At 38.5% G+C, this 15,708-nt stretch overlaps 2 protein-coding genes across 2 annotated transcripts; one reads left to right on the top strand and one right to left on the bottom strand.

The window, feature by feature from the left end:
• LOC139948489 (protein fuzzy homolog) lies at nucleotides 1–10,738 on the top strand. The gene is made up of 10 exons (XM_071946650.1): nucleotides 1–141; nucleotides 1,751–1,872; nucleotides 2,486–2,570; nucleotides 3,471–3,539; nucleotides 3,932–4,036; nucleotides 4,684–4,881; nucleotides 5,215–5,423; nucleotides 6,539–6,720; nucleotides 7,941–8,088; nucleotides 8,490–10,738. The coding sequence occupies exons 1-10, from the start codon at nucleotides 46–48 to the stop codon at nucleotides 8,551–8,553; spliced, it is 1,278 nt and encodes a 425-aa protein (XP_071802751.1). The 5' UTR covers nucleotides 1–45; the 3' UTR covers nucleotides 8,554–10,738.
• A 645-nt stretch (nucleotides 10,739–11,383) lies between these two features.
• Nucleotides 11,384–15,531, bottom strand: LOC139944745 (aqualysin-1-like). Its single transcript, XM_071941815.1, has 8 exons — nucleotides 15,421–15,531; nucleotides 14,764–14,904; nucleotides 13,981–14,107; nucleotides 13,521–13,537; nucleotides 12,888–13,116; nucleotides 12,404–12,591; nucleotides 11,902–12,073; nucleotides 11,384–11,571 (listed from the first exon to the last, which is right to left on the bottom strand). The coding sequence occupies exons 1-8, from the start codon at nucleotides 15,529–15,531 to the stop codon at nucleotides 11,408–11,410; spliced, it is 1,149 nt and encodes a 382-aa protein (XP_071797916.1). The 3' UTR covers nucleotides 11,384–11,407.
• Nucleotides 15,532–15,708: the final 177 nt, after the last annotated feature.

The raw sequence follows: 15,708 nt of genomic DNA, 5'->3' as shown, positions 1-15,708 counted from the left end.
CACTGAAATTCACTGAAACAACCAGCTGACCATCAGAAAAACAACATGAAAATGGACGACAACTCGTCAATTTACTTAGTTTGTCTCACTAATGATGGTGGACTTCCGTTGTTTACAAGATCCAAGGGGCAGTCAAAAGCCGTGAGTAACAAAGAGAGCATTTAAAACATAATTAATAATTATTAAAATTGTCAAAATAACTGAACCCAAAAATAAATAACGTGTCCCACCCTAGTCCACCTTGATGAGCTGTTAATGGCTCCGCTTTTAACATAGGTCTCATCACTGTCACTGTGACAGTGATGAGACCGATGTTAAAAGCGGAGCCATTAGCAGCTCAACAAGGTGGGCTAGTCCCACCCCTCTTCTCCATGTTCTCTGTCATGTGTCAAGTCATATCAATATAAAGCACAAGGGAAACTTACTGGGTAAATTTTGAAATGAATTTGGGGGTTGAACAAAGAATTGACTAGAGTGGGATTCGAACCAACGACCTCCGGAAACGTGCCGGCGCTCTACCGATTGGCGGTGTCCCTATTTTGTCAATATCTTCGTCGGGGGGGGGGGGGGGGGGGGTGCCAGTCAGAAGCCATACTGCCGTGTAGCCAGGGATCACACCTAAATTACGATATAGAACATGGGAAGCGGCAGGCAGCATGCCAGGGGATCACCTTAAGGGGATGCGACTTTTTGTTTGAGATATCATTCAATATAAACCACAAGGGAAACAAACTTACTGGGTAAATTTTGAAATGATTTTTGGGGTTGAACAAAGAATTGACTTATATTATTGTATTAACATTAAATATTGTATTAAATTTTCACCCTCAGCTCTTCTATATCTAATCATGTTTGCAAAAAATGGAAGGAAAAAATTGTTGGCATCCTGCCACCACTTTTTCATCTGTGATATGAAATGGAATATTATCTAATTTTACTCAAATGAGAATTCCTTTTTGTAACAACATGGAGGTAAAAATGAGTGAAAAAAGGGTGGCAGCAGGATATGGAAAGTAAAGTTGGGTGGAAAGTTTGCCCATAAGCCAGGTTGTTCTTCTTCTTGCTTCCAGTTTCTGTGCCAACTTACATGACTTAAAGAACACTTAAAGGAACACGTTGCCTTGGATCGGACGAGTTGGTCTATAACTGAGCGTTTATAACCGTTTTTTATTAAATGCATATGGTTGGAAAGATGTTTTAAAAGTAGAATACAATTATTTACACAAGTTTGCCTCAAAATTGCGTGGTTTCCCTTTTACTGCGCAAACTAACACGGTCGGCCATTTATGGGAGTCAACAATTTGACTCCCATAAATGGCCGACCGTGTTAGTCGACGAGGTAAAATGAAAACCGTGCAATTTCGAGGCATGTCTGTGTGGGTCATTGTATTCTACTTTTACAACATCTTTCTACCCATATGTAATTTATACAAAACAGTTACAAACGCTTTTCAAAGACCAACTCGACCGATCCACGGCAACGTGTTCCTTTAAAGACTGGGGGTGAGGCCCATTATGATTGTTGTAAGCCAGCACTAAATCATGCATGAAGGCCTACTGTACTACTATATTTTATATAAAAAAAGAAAAACTAAACGGAGTACTTAGTTATCAGCCTTATTATATTGTGACAGTGGAGTTTGTTTATTCATATCAAAACATTAAAAAAAATTAGCTGCTTATTTTCTTTAATAAGCGGAACAAACCTAAGGAGTAACTTTAATAACATACACATTTTTATTTTATCTAGTTGGCGTTTGCGGAGCAAGGCATGCTGTATGGAGTTCAGATGTTCGCTCAAAATCACGGCGTTGGTTTACAGAGTACTACGACAGAAGAAGCCAAAGTGGTATGGAAAGTGTTCCATGAAAGGTAAACACAAATTTGCACTCACTAAAAAAAGTCATTTATTTTGCATGATTTGAAATGAGAACTGGTCTTAAACGACCTTTGTCTTCCCTCTTTGTTACCCTTTTTTGTACATTGTATCTCCTACATTATTATTCCTCCATGATTATATGTGATGTTTATATTATTGGACAGTGATACCATGGTGCTAAAAACTTGAAATTTCACAGGGCGTTGCATCAATTGCTTGTAATACGTAAGGAAGCAAAGTTTTACCAGTTACTTCCTCCAGTGAGTTCTTGTTTGTTGTTTGTTTGAATGATCTTCCCATTAAGGGAACTCGGCAAACTCCCACAAGGGTGTATAAACACCAAGCTGACAACAGCCAATCTCTCTCATACAAACATTTGTTCGTCTATGATAATCAAATGGCACAAATAAAAAAATTGTGATTTAGTAACTAGACCAGGGACAATATTTTTTCTAGTCATTGTGAAATCAGCAGTTATCTGGGGGGATTCGAACCCACAAAAGGAAAATGTGATTGCAAGTGATTGTGATTGCAAGTCCTGCAGTCTAACCATTGGACCCAGGGTGACCAATTCTTATTGCCATTTGTCTGTGTTTGCTTCCATAGCGTTACATTAGTTCTCATTATGCCTGATGATGGATGCAGTGACATTCATCTTAATACACTACTAGACCACATCTTCCATACTATGGTAGGTAGGATTTGAAACATTTGCATGGAGGAAATTTGATATAGAAAGGTTTGCGGTAACACATATAACGATAATCTCTCAATGAGTCGGGGTGGTTCTGAAAAGAACCGATGGTTTCAACTCAACGTTTTGATCAGTATTACTGGAGAAGACCAGCAGTCGATTTCACAAAGAGTTAGGACTCGTCTTATCTCGAGTTAGGACGAGTAACTCGTCCTAACTTAGGATTAATCTTAAGGTCTGCATGCTACAGTGCAGGGTTGGGACTCGTCCTAAATATTAAGATTAGTCTTAAGTTAGGAAGAGTTTTGTGAAATCGACAGCAGGTTTGGAACTTTCTCCAGAGGACGATCAGAGCATACTGATTGAAATGTTGAGTTGAAACCAACGGTTCTTTTCAGAACCACCCCAACTCATATAGAGATTATTATTACATGGTGTTTCGCAAACCTTTCTACATACTTTGGTTGGTTGTGGCACTTTTTAGTTTGGGTACATCCAAACATACTTGACTAGATAACGTATCAATGGGTTATGGGTTTGAGTCGTGGTCTTGACGCTTGTGTCCTTTTGAGAAAGATGCTTAATGTCTTCTTTTGTTGCTGGGGTCTAAATTGGTACCTGCGAGGGTTAGAGTCGTGGTCTTGACGCTTGTGTCCTTTTGAGAAAGATGCTTAATGTCTTCTTTTGTTGCTGGGGTCTAAATTGGTACCTGCGAGGGTAGAGGTAAATAGTGTGTTTGAACAAAGCCTTTGACAGCCGAGGCTGTATACTCCCCAGGGAGCTGGGAAAGATTACAGGAATGTTATCGGCCCACTGATCAGGGCACTTGTGTTAAATGCGCTAAATAAGAATGAGTTGCTATTATTATTAGTTGTATTATTTATCATTTGCTTGCAGGTGATGTTTATAGGTCTGGATACTCTAGAAAACATCAAAAATGTGGAACGTCTGAGAAGAGACTTAAAAGTAAGTCATTGATTTCAAACACTTATCACTAATTTGAAGGGAAAAGTGTGTTGAAGTACTCCTAATGTATTCTGTTTTCTTATTGATTCTCAAATTTCAATTTGAATCTTTTGAACCCTTTTCTTTTCTTTTCTTTTCCTGAATAAACAGACAGTTTGACCCCTTGCACAATGCGCAGTTTACTTTAATACACATGCTTTCCCGTCTTCTATTTTGGGAGTTAAATGTACACACAGGAATTGGCACCCAAAATGGTCGAAAAAGGGAGATAGGGGATGTGCATTGTGGGATGTGTCTCACTTTTATCTATTTGTTTGATAATAACAGACTTTTGTGTGTAATGAAATTGAAACACTGATTATTAATTTGATATGTTGATATCTTGCCTGCAGGTTTGCCTGGGGGTGATTGATTCACTTTTAGTCAGCACAGAATTCTTTGGTTCTGTGTGTGAAGCTGTGGATGTAATCGCCTCTCCAGAGAATTCAACACTGCAGGTGAGGGTTGCTCCATTTCTTCCATTTATATTGTGTCATGTCTTGGCCGAGCGGTCTAGTTCACTAGACCCAAGCTTTGTCTGGGCCAAATTTCATAGAGCTGCCTCAGCAGAAAAAAATTGCTTAAAGACACTGGACACTATTGGTAATTGTCAAAGACCAGTCTTCTCACTTGGTGTATCTCAACATATGCATAAAATAACAAACCTGTGAAAATTTGAGCTCAATTGGTCTTCAAAGTTGTGAGATAATAATGACAGAAAAAACACTCTTGTCACATGAAGTTGTGTGCTTTCAGATGTTTGAGTTCGAGACCTCAAAATCTAAGTTGAGGTCTCGAAATCATATTCATGGAAAATTACTTCTTTCCTCGAAAACTACCTTACTTCAGAGGGAGCAGTTCCTCACAATGTGTTAAACTATCAACAGCTCCCCATTACCCGTCACCAGTAAGGTTTTATGATAATACTTATTTTGAGTAATTACCAATAATTACCACTGCCTTTAAGCAGAAAAAAAGCTTAACGATTTTCTGCTCAGCAGAAATGAGCAGGCTAAACTTAAACAATGATGTTTTTTTTTATCCTTAAAATCAATCCTGTACAGTACTTTTAATATCAAAGTTCCTCTTCATTTGTTGTCAACAGGAGCCACTTGAATCCTTTGTCAACAATGCAGATAGCACCTTTGGCTGTTTACACTGTAATGGTCATCTTGTAGTAGCTACAGATAAATGGTGGAATCTTACTGGCCAAGAGAAGGTGCTGCTGGCGTCTTTCGTCGACACTTTACCCTCAGGAACTTCAAGTGATGTTCCGATCTATTTACCTCATGCAAGTCCAAAGGTAAAACCAAAGTTAAAACCTTTGTAATCAGTCAGTCAGTTTCCTCTGTTTGGCCACACCCACAATGGTTTCGCTACAATACTAAGTCAGACAGTAGGAGGGTTTCCAGTTACTTGATATTGGGTATTAAACATCTTCTCAAACCTAACTAGATTCCTCATCGTCTTCTGAGCATAAGTCTCCTCCCGGGCGTCGTTGTTAGTGTCCTCTGTTTGGCCACGCCCACAATGGTTTCGCAACAATACTAAGTCAGACAGTAGGAGGGTTCTCAGTTACTTGATATTGGGTATTAAACTTCTTTTCTTATTCATTTTGTTTCTCAAACCTAACTAGACTCCTCATCGTCTTCTTAGCATAAGTCTCCTCCCGGGCGTCGTTGTCAGTGTCCTCTGTTTGGCCACGCCCACTCTGGCTGAGGCAGAGACCTCATTGGTTGAAGCAGCTTGGCGGTCACATGTTGAGTCGCTGCGGGCGTGTCAGAAGGCTGCAGTCGCTGGTCAATATGTACCAAAGAGTCTCAGTATAGATTCTGGGATTCTTGGGTGAGGAAATATCTAAAAATCTAATTTCAGTGGTCTCAAAGAGGGTACTAAAGACTTATTTATTAATTTAAAAATAAACCTGTTTTAAATGCCAGATAAACTTGATGAAAACACTTAGATATCTGTGTTATCATGGCATCATCATGCTATCTCTCTACTTCTTGTTCTTTGTGTATTTTTACCATTGCATTTATGTTGGTGTCTGCAGTTTTAAATGTACATGTACAATGGCCATGAGGTGTGTTTTAAATGCATGCATAATTAAATTTGCCTGTAATTGATAATTGTAAATGTCAGATGCTGAGTGTCTGATGAAGGGTGCATGTACTGGTAACCTCTCCCCTCTTGTCATGTTCATTGTTACTGTTCACCACTGTTTTTATATTTTGAAATATTTGAAGGGCCATATGCTGAAGATCTTGCTGGGGATGCATTATGGTGGTAACCTCTCCCCTCTGAATTCATGTTGTCATTGGATCAATAATATCTGTGTTTTGTCCTCCTGTGTATTGATTAGTTTAAGTACTTTGGAATAGCCAAGGTCTTTATTAGTGTGTTTGAATTTTGCCCATTTCATTTCAATTGATAACTTCTCTTGTTTTAAATACTTTGTTTTAAATTTTATGATGCATTGTCTGCATGCATGAAATGTATTGCTGGTTAGTAACCAATACTTTTATATTCTTCCTTTATACAAATGGTCCCCCATAGAAATCCTCTTCACTGATTACTGTTTATTTCAATTTCAGGATTGACCTTTTATTTTGTTTAAAAACAGACAGTAGATGAGTAAGAGATTAAGAAGCTTGTAGCAGACATTCTGAGTAACTTTTATTGTTTGTATAATTCTTGGCATTCAACCTTGAATTGTACATAGTAAAGTCTGCTGCCACCTACACATAGTGTCAGAAAAGTGTCAGAAACTCCAACAGTGTCCCAGCCTTCAAATGTGCTCTCAAAACCCACCTTTTCCCCCTCTTCATAGCTGGTTGTCTTGTCTGTGTTCTGACTTGTTCTCCTACTTCCTTCAGCGCCTTGTATCCTTTGGCATTTTGGTGCTTTACAAGTACAGTTATTATTATTATTCATATCTGTATTTTCCTGTATCCTATTAGGTTTCTGATTGTAAATACTGACCAGCACAAGTGTCTGTCAAGCTGTCGATTACCCATACAAGAAGGTAGTGCGGCAGACAGACGACCTTTGACACACACTCGCAGAAGACAGGTCCTGAACTCGTTCTACAGGAACACAGTAGGAACACTTTTCCCAGCATGCCATAGTCCACAAAGAAAAGGTGAGAGCAGAGCTTTGTATGGGAAGAGTTGTGTAAAAGAGGGACCAGTTTTGTTCGGCTTTTCTAAAAGAATCCCTCCCTTTTAAATTACTATGTGAATGATCATTGTGTTACAGCCTATTGTCTTAATCAATCTGTCAATGTACAAAAGAACCCTGGTATTTTTATTGATTGTAAACTTAATTCTGTGTATCATGTCAATTACAAAGTCAAGAAGACCAAAACGAATGGTTGGTTTTCAAGAATTAACAGTTTTGGGGTTCTTTTTACTGCAACAGTATCATGCCTCTTTTTGAACACTGTACTGTTGTTTTTAATTCCATTTTCATTTACTTTTTTTGTTTAGTGAGGATTCTAATAAGAACACCATTATTCCCACTAATACAGCTGTATCAAAGGTTAAAACTGTTGTTCATAAAAGAAGAATGGTTAATGATTGTTTGTTTCTGTGTTTACACAATCACAACCACTTCAATTTAACTGCTGCCAACTCTTACTGTACACATGTTCCTCAGCGTCACATTAGACTACTTTGCATGTTCCCTGGAGTCGTGTTGAGATGACCAAATAAGGCTTTGTTTCAAGAATCTCGTCTGCCTACAACCGACTCCAGGGGATGTGTGATGTGTTTGTAACTTCTTCTATGTACATTTTCTTCTGAAGTGATATTTGTAGATGTCTGCTTGCTGATTTGCTTGTTTTCTCCCCATTTTACATAATTCTTTATTGTTTCATGCTTACTTTGTTTTTCTTTCCTGATTATTGATGTGGATCTTCATTTTCATGTGTTTAAGACATTTGAATTATGATTTGCATTTTGTTGAATTATTAACATGTGTATTTATATTTGTTATTTCTTTTTGTTTTACGATTTATGGTTCTCTTAAGTGTTTAAATATTAGCTTATTTAATGCTGTTTATGCTTTCTTATTTCTTATTTGATGATACCTGGTACTGTTAGTAGCAGTTTACAGCTGTCAATAGATAAATAAATAAATTTAATAATAATAATAATTAATAATAACTGTGGCTTCTTATATAGCGCACATGTCCGTCACCCAGTGACGCTCCTGGCGCAGTAGCATACAATATATGAAAACAATATATATAAATTAGCTAATAAAATACCTTTAGCAATTATTTATTCGGCTAAACTCATTGAGTGCCATTCTCATAGACACAACAATAACTTACTCCCAGCATATTTGCTATCTTTCAAGATCCATCGGGAGACATTCCAGCCACGTTTACTCATATGGTAAAAGAGACGTATATGCACGCAAAAGACCACAAATGTTACGCCATCCATTCGGACATGTATCAACTGTTTGTACTTTGTTCAGTTGCTGTTCCAAACTATGCACTCAGGTAAGTTGTTACTTTTTGTGGACTGCTGTATTGTCAGGTTTCCATTTTCAAATGATGTTTTAAGAGGTAACAACACTAAAGTCACCATACACTTTTTTGGGTATGGTGATTTCCCTTGTGGGTAATAATGTGTAGATTTACAACTAAGTGGTGTGTCATGGCCAAGCTGTTCAGAGCACCAGACTCTAGCTTCGTTGTTTCTAATCAGCAGAGTGTGGGTTCAAATCTCATATGTGGCAATTGTTTCCTTAAGCAAGACACTAAGTCATTATTGCCGTGCCCTTTGGATGGGGGTGTAAAGGTCTTGTGTGTTGTGCAATGCATGTAAAAGAGGTGGTTCTGGAGAGCAATATCAGTGCATTTTGTATGTTTCTAATGAGTTCAATTTGTCTTTTTTTCAGGTCGATTTCAACAGACTTGCTCACCACTCTCACTAAAGATAAAGTCTTCCTAGACAGAAGTTAGTCAAGCTGAAAGAGAGACTCTAAAACAAGACGTTTAAGACGATTAAGATGAGCAAACTCTCAGCAGGCCGAGGAATTGGCATGATGGGAAAACATGTCTTTCAAAAGTATTTTGAGAATTTCTTCGATGGATGAACAAAAAGCAGCTGACGTTGAGGAGATGAAGTTGTAGCCTTTTGACTGTCAGTCTTCTTTAAGTTTGCAAGACCCTGAAAAGAAATCCCTGCTTGTGTGTGTGAGGGAAACCTTTTACCGGCACGGGGCAAGGAATGGTGGTCAAGATAAGAACATGAGACAAGTTATGTAACTGTTGAATGAAGCATCATTTAGTCGCCACCTTTCGATCCTTTATTGTGAAAAAAACTCCACAGACATCATGGGGTTGTACAGCAGATGTCTGAAAGGCTAGATCTTTTAAAGCTACTTGCCAAGAACACTGTTTATCGATGCTGTTCAGATCAAGTTAAAAAGATACCTCTTTAGTAAGATTCAAATACATGACTTTTCTCGTTCTATGGTAGATATCTTAAACATGTGAATGGCAGACTGTGTAGGGTGTCATGGCCTAGTGGTTAAGAGCATCAAGTTCAAGTTCTGGTGGTTCAAATCACATCCGAGTGTGGGTTTGAAACCAAGGCATGGCACTAGCCACTTTTGTTCTTGAGCAAGATGCTTTGCTATAATTGCTTCTCCTTACCCGAGGGTATAAATGGGTATCTTCGAAGGTAGAGGTTGATATTGTGTATGAAAAAGCTGCTAGCGCCATACGGCAACTCAGGGCTGTATACTCCCCAGGGAGCTGAGAAAGGTTAAATGATGATTATTGGACCAATGCCCAGGGCACTAATGTAAACCCATACATGTAAGAACTAGTGTATTTATATTGTTATTATGATAAAGCAATCTATTCCCTGCTCCAAAGCTTTGCTTTCTTTGAGTTGGGATCTTGGATAATATTTATTGATGTGTGTATATATTGATATCTGGAAGGATGTTACAGATACACAGGAAAGAACAGGATATGTCTCTATACAGTGATGTAAATTACCAATGCGTTTGTGGATAAAGTCATTAAATTAACTGAGATTTTCAGAGCTTTAACATCTTCAAAACAATAGAGAAAAACAATGATGTCAAAGCAAGTTCTTGGTGGTACTCTTGGTGGCTCCCTTTAATATCAAGAGGCCGGCCTTATTAGCGGACATAAAAATAACTGTATGAGACTGGTTCGAGGAGAGTAGTGGCAGGAGTCATTGTATAAAATACATACCTTTTATCTGCAAGTCCAGTAATAAAGAACTAATAGAAACCTTTGGCTCATAAAGGCCTACCAGTTTTCGGTAGCCTCGTTCATGCGACCATTCAGATGTTGCTTGTCATTGACAATAATAGGGCGATGCATAATTTTAGTTATAATTGAAAATGTTTAGACCTACATCCTATTTTGCTAAGGCAAACTAAGGAAGGTGAGGCTTTTTTTCACAATTTGGTTTTATCTTTGGCCGAGTGTTGAAAGTTTTGTTTTCTCCTGACGTATCAAAACTTATCTCTATGCAGTTTGACAATGTGTCTGTAGACATTATTGTTATTATCGCTCCTGAAAAGTTATGGAATAGCGCCGGCTGCGTTTATATAGAATATTTTGAGTGATTTTGCGCCTACTGGGTAAAGTGTAAAGATAAGACAAGATAATAACAGCAATTGTTTGTCATATTTCCCATACACAATCAGGATAGTGTAAAGTAATGTTGAACGTTACAACCGAATAAATAAAATTCTGAAATATATAACTGTATAATTTGCATCGACATACTCGTTTGCGAGAGGAATATCATTTCACGCAGAAACAATTCACGTTTCGCTCATATATTTTTGTCCACGATAGTAGCTACAGCTACTGCTTTACGACTTTTGCTTACAATCAAATAAGAACTGCGACCACTTTGACTAATTTAAGCCGTATCTAAGTCAGTTTAAGACAATGGATACTTTCCAAAAATTGAACAATAATTTTACCTTTGTCGGGGTCACAAGAGGAAAACTGGTATAAATATTTACACAGTGTCCAACTGTGATTTGTAAACGACTCAAAGAAATGGTGCAAAGCAAAACATTGTTGTCTTCAATATAGATTTTAATCAAATGGGTTACTTCAGACGAAGAAATTTTCACGAATCTGCATTTTTCCTTTTTTATATTAAGTATAGGCTACATGCTTTCGGATAAAAGGTACACAATTTTGTTTTAAGGACAGTTAAACTTTTTACTGAAACCTACATCATGTTGAGATATTTCAGTTAATGCATTTAAGTAAGTAATAAGTGAAAATCGCTGGTAACTGCTCTGGTCCATACGGTGTTGAAAACCACTCCGAGTTGTTCAACGATGTGATGACTTAAATCTGTGATAAAAATACAAGAACAGCGGGAAAAATAGTAAATACATGGTTATAACATATGTCAGAGAGGTTCATCTCGCCTACTTTCTCATAAAACAGATTGTGTCTTCACATAACACACAAATCTGGAAATTGTTTTGAAGTATTTACTTCATTGCGTAGATAGAAACTGTTATCTAGTGGTATTTGCCATTGGCTCTGGTCGGATTGTAATCTACAAGCTACACCTCTAAACACAAACAAACAAACAAACTAACAAAAAAACAAACCAAAAAACAAACAAACAAACAAACAAACAAACAAACAAACAAACAACCAACCAGACAAACAAACAAACAAACAAACAAACAATCAATCAAACAAACAGACAGACAGACAGACAAACAAACAAACACCGCATTTACGTATGATCTTCAGCAAACGTCTTGAGTTCAAGTCTATACATCTTCCCATGATCTCAATATGAAGGACGTTGTGTACTTACATTTCCGATGTACAGTAGTTTGTTTGGACTTCCCTTCGCATCAGTAACTTTATTAAGCGTTGAGTCGCTCAACATTCTAGTTTTGATCTGTTGCGGCGTTTCGGTGTTGGCTTTACTTACATAAAGGGCTGCAGCTCCTAAATAAAAATACAAAATAACGTCATGTGTTTGTAACGTTTGTAAAGTACTTCCGTGTCGCCTTCAAGAGCATTCTTATTCCAATTTGGCTGGTGTGTGCACCAGCCAACCTAGAAAATTGTCGTCCATATTTACTTGTGCCTTTGTAATATATATAAATGGTAAATATCAGAATTGCATCATTAAAACGCAATAATATTGGTTTTAGGCCTATTTCAGAAACTTTCGGGTAAAAAACGGGCCTCGCATGTTTTGTCCAGTAAAACAAAAACCTGAACTGCGAAGCAGGAAAATGTGAGTCATTAAATGCAAACAGACGAGTACTTGACCTGATACGTGGGGGCAGGCCATGGATGTTCCGGACATGATAGCAGTGCCAGTGGTAGTTGCGTAGCCGGCGCTTAAGATGTCAACACCGGGAGCAAAGATGTCAACGCAAGTACCGTAGTTGGAGAAGTAAGCTCTTGCATCGCTATCATCCGTTGCCCCAACGGTGTTTGTCTGTCGAATCAGCAAAAGTAAAGCATTTTAAAAGCAGGCGTGGATTTGAACTGCAGTAGGACACAAAGAAACTGCACGGGCTCCCCCACCTTTCCCCAACCCTTAAAACTCATTTCAAACTAGCGTCACAATACAAGGTGAGGCATAGAGAGCATATATATACCAACAACTCCCATTGGTTTTGTACACGCTTTCCAACTGTGGATCTTTCCCGAACCGTGGACCCTATTGCCCTGTGTTTTTTTCTCTTGGTTTGAATGTGCCTTTACCTACTCTACATGTCTAGTAAATTATTGTTATTAACGCACGAAATATGCAGACCAACTTTACGTTTACGACTCTTTGCGGCGAGTAGTGGCACGAGTCGGCGTCTTTATTTCCAGCAGCAACGGAAATTACATAGCCGGCATCCCAAAGAGCAGTCACAGCATTGTCAATTAGTTTAGAAGCTCCATAATGGAGGGACATTGAGACCACTCCCTTTGGACTCTGATTGTGGGCCTTGACACTGTCAGAACCTGTGGGGAAAATCAACACCTAAAAGCATTTTATGGAAGCAGTAAAATCGCTGTATTTGGTGTGCGGTCAGACCATGTGTATATCTGTACTTGCTTGGTAGACGATGTTCGTTTGAGAACCGCGGAGTAGATTTTTCGGAATTCTGAGCTAGTCGAAACGTTGAGACCAATGCAATGCCTCGAGTCCGTTTTATGTAAACTAATGTTTTTGTTGCCGTTTGGTGCAAAACTGTTATCAAGGTTCAAATTTGAATACGATTAGTTGTTGCTTGAAATAAAAACATCAGAAAACTAACCAAGCACAAAGGCACTCTTGGTACAGCTACCGTGTTGATTGCATATCTTGACGCTCTGAATGGTTGATTGGCGGGCTATTCCATAGGTCGCACCACCAACAGTTCCAGAGTAATGAGTGCCGTGGCCATGGTCGTCTGTGGTGCCGTACAACATATGGGCGCGGGTCCCGAACTCGCTGTGTTTGACGTTAACGCCGGTGTCCATCACATACACATTCACACCATTGCCCTGAACTAGAGAACATCAATGTTATAACAACAATTCATAAATACTTCAGACAGTTTCGCTATTCCTATTGGTGGAGAGCGGGTCACGTGGGGTGTTTAAACCATTGATAAGACGATGCCATGCGTTATTTACAATCTTCGTTTAAGTTTGAGTATTATACAATAAATGCATAAACAGTTCTTTAAATTTACCATTAATTAACACTTAGCAAGTATACCACCACTGTTCTATATGTAGACCTATAATATAGTCTCCTTACGAGATCTTTGCATGGAAATAAATATCGAATGTTGTGTTTTAAATTGAAAGGATTTTTTTGACATAGAAAATAGTCTTTCTGCAGAAATCACGTGTCTATTGCTCGTCGTGCGCGTTTGGGGAAACATTTTCACGTTAAAAGAAACGCAACTTTTGCTTTGATTGGCTCGCGTACAGTAATCATTCAAGAGGTACCAAAGGTAAATCACAAACGAAGACAAAGAGGACACGTGATGAATGTAAATGCATGTAACAAGACTGCACATCTTTCCCCCTGTTCCATTGCAATACCTGGCACATTGGTGTACAACTTGTCATCCAATAGGTGCCACATTTCATAGAAATGCATAAATCACAAAAATTAGCTAAGCACACCAACATGAGGATACCAGCCTAAAAACTTTGACACGTGTACACTTTGTGACTTGTATCCTACACATTCTACCAAGCAGCTACGTGAAATTGGGTCCGGAAACCATAACTTTATCCCGTTAAAAGATGCGTGCTGCCACCAACCAATCTCTTGGCCCTCTCCCAGCCAATGATGTTATTGTACAACTTGAATTATCGATAGTATGAGTTTTAATAAGTCATCGGGATATTTGAACGTGTTGTCTAATGGTAAATCACGCTGATCAACTCGATCGATGCCCCACGTAGCTCCATTCTGTTGGCCTTGAATATGACCAAGACTGTCCTGTTCAACGAACTCAACGGCATCCAGGGAGCGGACCTGCCATGCCAGTATTAGGGGAAAGTTTGTCATTTTAGTTATTTATTCAGTCATGTTTTCATGACTGTGACGTTTAGAGGGAAGTGTTTCCCTGTAGGGTTGTGGATCAATGTACCCTTTCATTAAAATATATCAGTGTTCTTTGTGATTACTATGATCCTTTATACTGGCTGAAACTGAAGGGAAATAAGAGGCACATTTAGGAACATCTTTGACTCAATTTGAATCAGTCAGTCCGTTCGTTTTACCACATTGCAGTTGCAGTGTTAACGTTATGAGCCCCCACGGTTATAATCAAGATCAAACATTTTGCAAAAGTAAAATAGAACGGGTTCAACAGTATACTGGTGCTTTAGAGAAACTTAAGCAGATCTTAAGGTTCAGTATGAGCAGCTGAACGCGTTTTCCTGCAAAGACGAGCTTCCCAAGAGATAAACGTTTCAGGGCCTTTAAGTGACAAGGCCCTTTTCAATGCAACTTGGAGGCAATTACTGCAGTGCACGCTACAATTACTCTTTGGTAATTTTCCATTCAATGTCTTACGATCCCCAAGGAAAATATTTTAACATTTAAATGTAAATGCCTTTCTAACCTGGAGATTGCCTGAAACAGGTTGCCTGTAAATTGCCTCGTGTGACATGGCCCTATTAACTTACATAGTTGACTAGATGTGGTGGGATTCTGAGAGTGAGGGCGCGCATGACCAGGCGGATCTTATTTATTTTACCAATCGGGGTTCGCATCTGAGTGAAGTAACCCTCCAACTCATCCGCCACTTGATCCACATCGGCTACATCCTGTAATGAAAAAAGTTAGTACTAAGATGAAATTATGCGAGAGAAAATCAAACCTGGTGGTTCTACGGTGATTTACTTCGTATGTAGACTGGATTATTATAAACTGATCAAAACAAAACACTTAAAACATAATTAGCCGTTGTTTTACAAATGAGTATGTTTAAAAGAAAAAAAAACAGTCTCTAGACGCTCGGCATCAACCGTTTTCTGCTGAGCTATTATTTATTTATTTGTGAAAAGAAAAGTAAAAAACTAAATTGCAACAAGAACAAAATACTTTTTCAAAAAAGTAAAGCAATTAACTACACTGCACAGCTGAATTGCATTCAGCACAGTGTGGCACTGCGCAACTTGCTCTTGATTTCAAATGAAACTAAAACCATTGTGCACGCTAGAATAGTTGTGCGACTACAGTGGTTTAAAATCTACACTTTAAATTGTACCGTCATTGTTTAATTTAGGCATTAACAAAAATGTGTAATTAAACCACGTTTTAAACTGCTTGATAGACTTTACCTTCAGTTGAACAATGTAGTTGTTTGGTAAACCGCGCTCTTTGGCCATGTGAAGTGTAGCCAGGCCGCCTTGAGCGAAGGCTACACACATGCACAACAAAAACAGCTTCATCGTAGATATTTGACAGTACCACCGGGTGAAGACTAATTACCGTCAAGTGGTTGCTCATTTAAGGACTCGGTATTTTATAGCATTTTCTGCATCGCATGTTCAAAATGCAGCTGTTCCTTTCTGTGATAATCGCCTTGAAATCAATGACTTTATCTAACTAGACAAAGGGTCCTCACA

Source organism: Asterias amurensis, chromosome 1 (assembly GCF_032118995.1).
Source record: "Asterias amurensis chromosome 1, ASM3211899v1".
NCBI lineage: Eukaryota > Metazoa > Echinodermata > Asteroidea > Forcipulatida > Asteriidae > Asterias > Asterias amurensis.
The sequence above is the reverse complement of the archived record's forward strand: the minus strand, read 5'-3'. Positions and strand labels throughout refer to the sequence as shown.

Coding starts and splice junctions, on each gene's coding strand:
- LOC139948489 (XM_071946650.1), top strand. CDS start 46: ATGAAAATGGACGACAACTCGTCAATTTACTTAGTTTGTCTCACTAAT. Junction 142..1,750: donor CCAAGGGGCAGTCAAAAGCC/GTGAGTAACAAA, acceptor TATTTTATCTAG/TTGGCGTTTGCGGAGCAAGG. Junction 2,571..3,470: donor ACCACATCTTCCATACTATG/GTAGGTAGGATT, acceptor ATTTGCTTGCAG/GTGATGTTTATAGGTCTGGA.
- LOC139944745 (XM_071941815.1), bottom strand. CDS start 15,531: ATGAAGCTGTTTTTGTTGTGCATGTGTGTAGCCTTCGCTCAAGGCGGC. Junction 14,905..15,420: donor ACTACATTGTTCAACTGAAG/GTAAAGTCTATC, acceptor TTTTCATTACAG/GATGTAGCCGATGTGGATCA. Junction 12,074..12,403: donor CGCCGCAAAGAGTCGTAAAC/GTAAAGTTGGTC, acceptor CTGATTCGACAG/ACAAACACCGTTGGGGCAAC.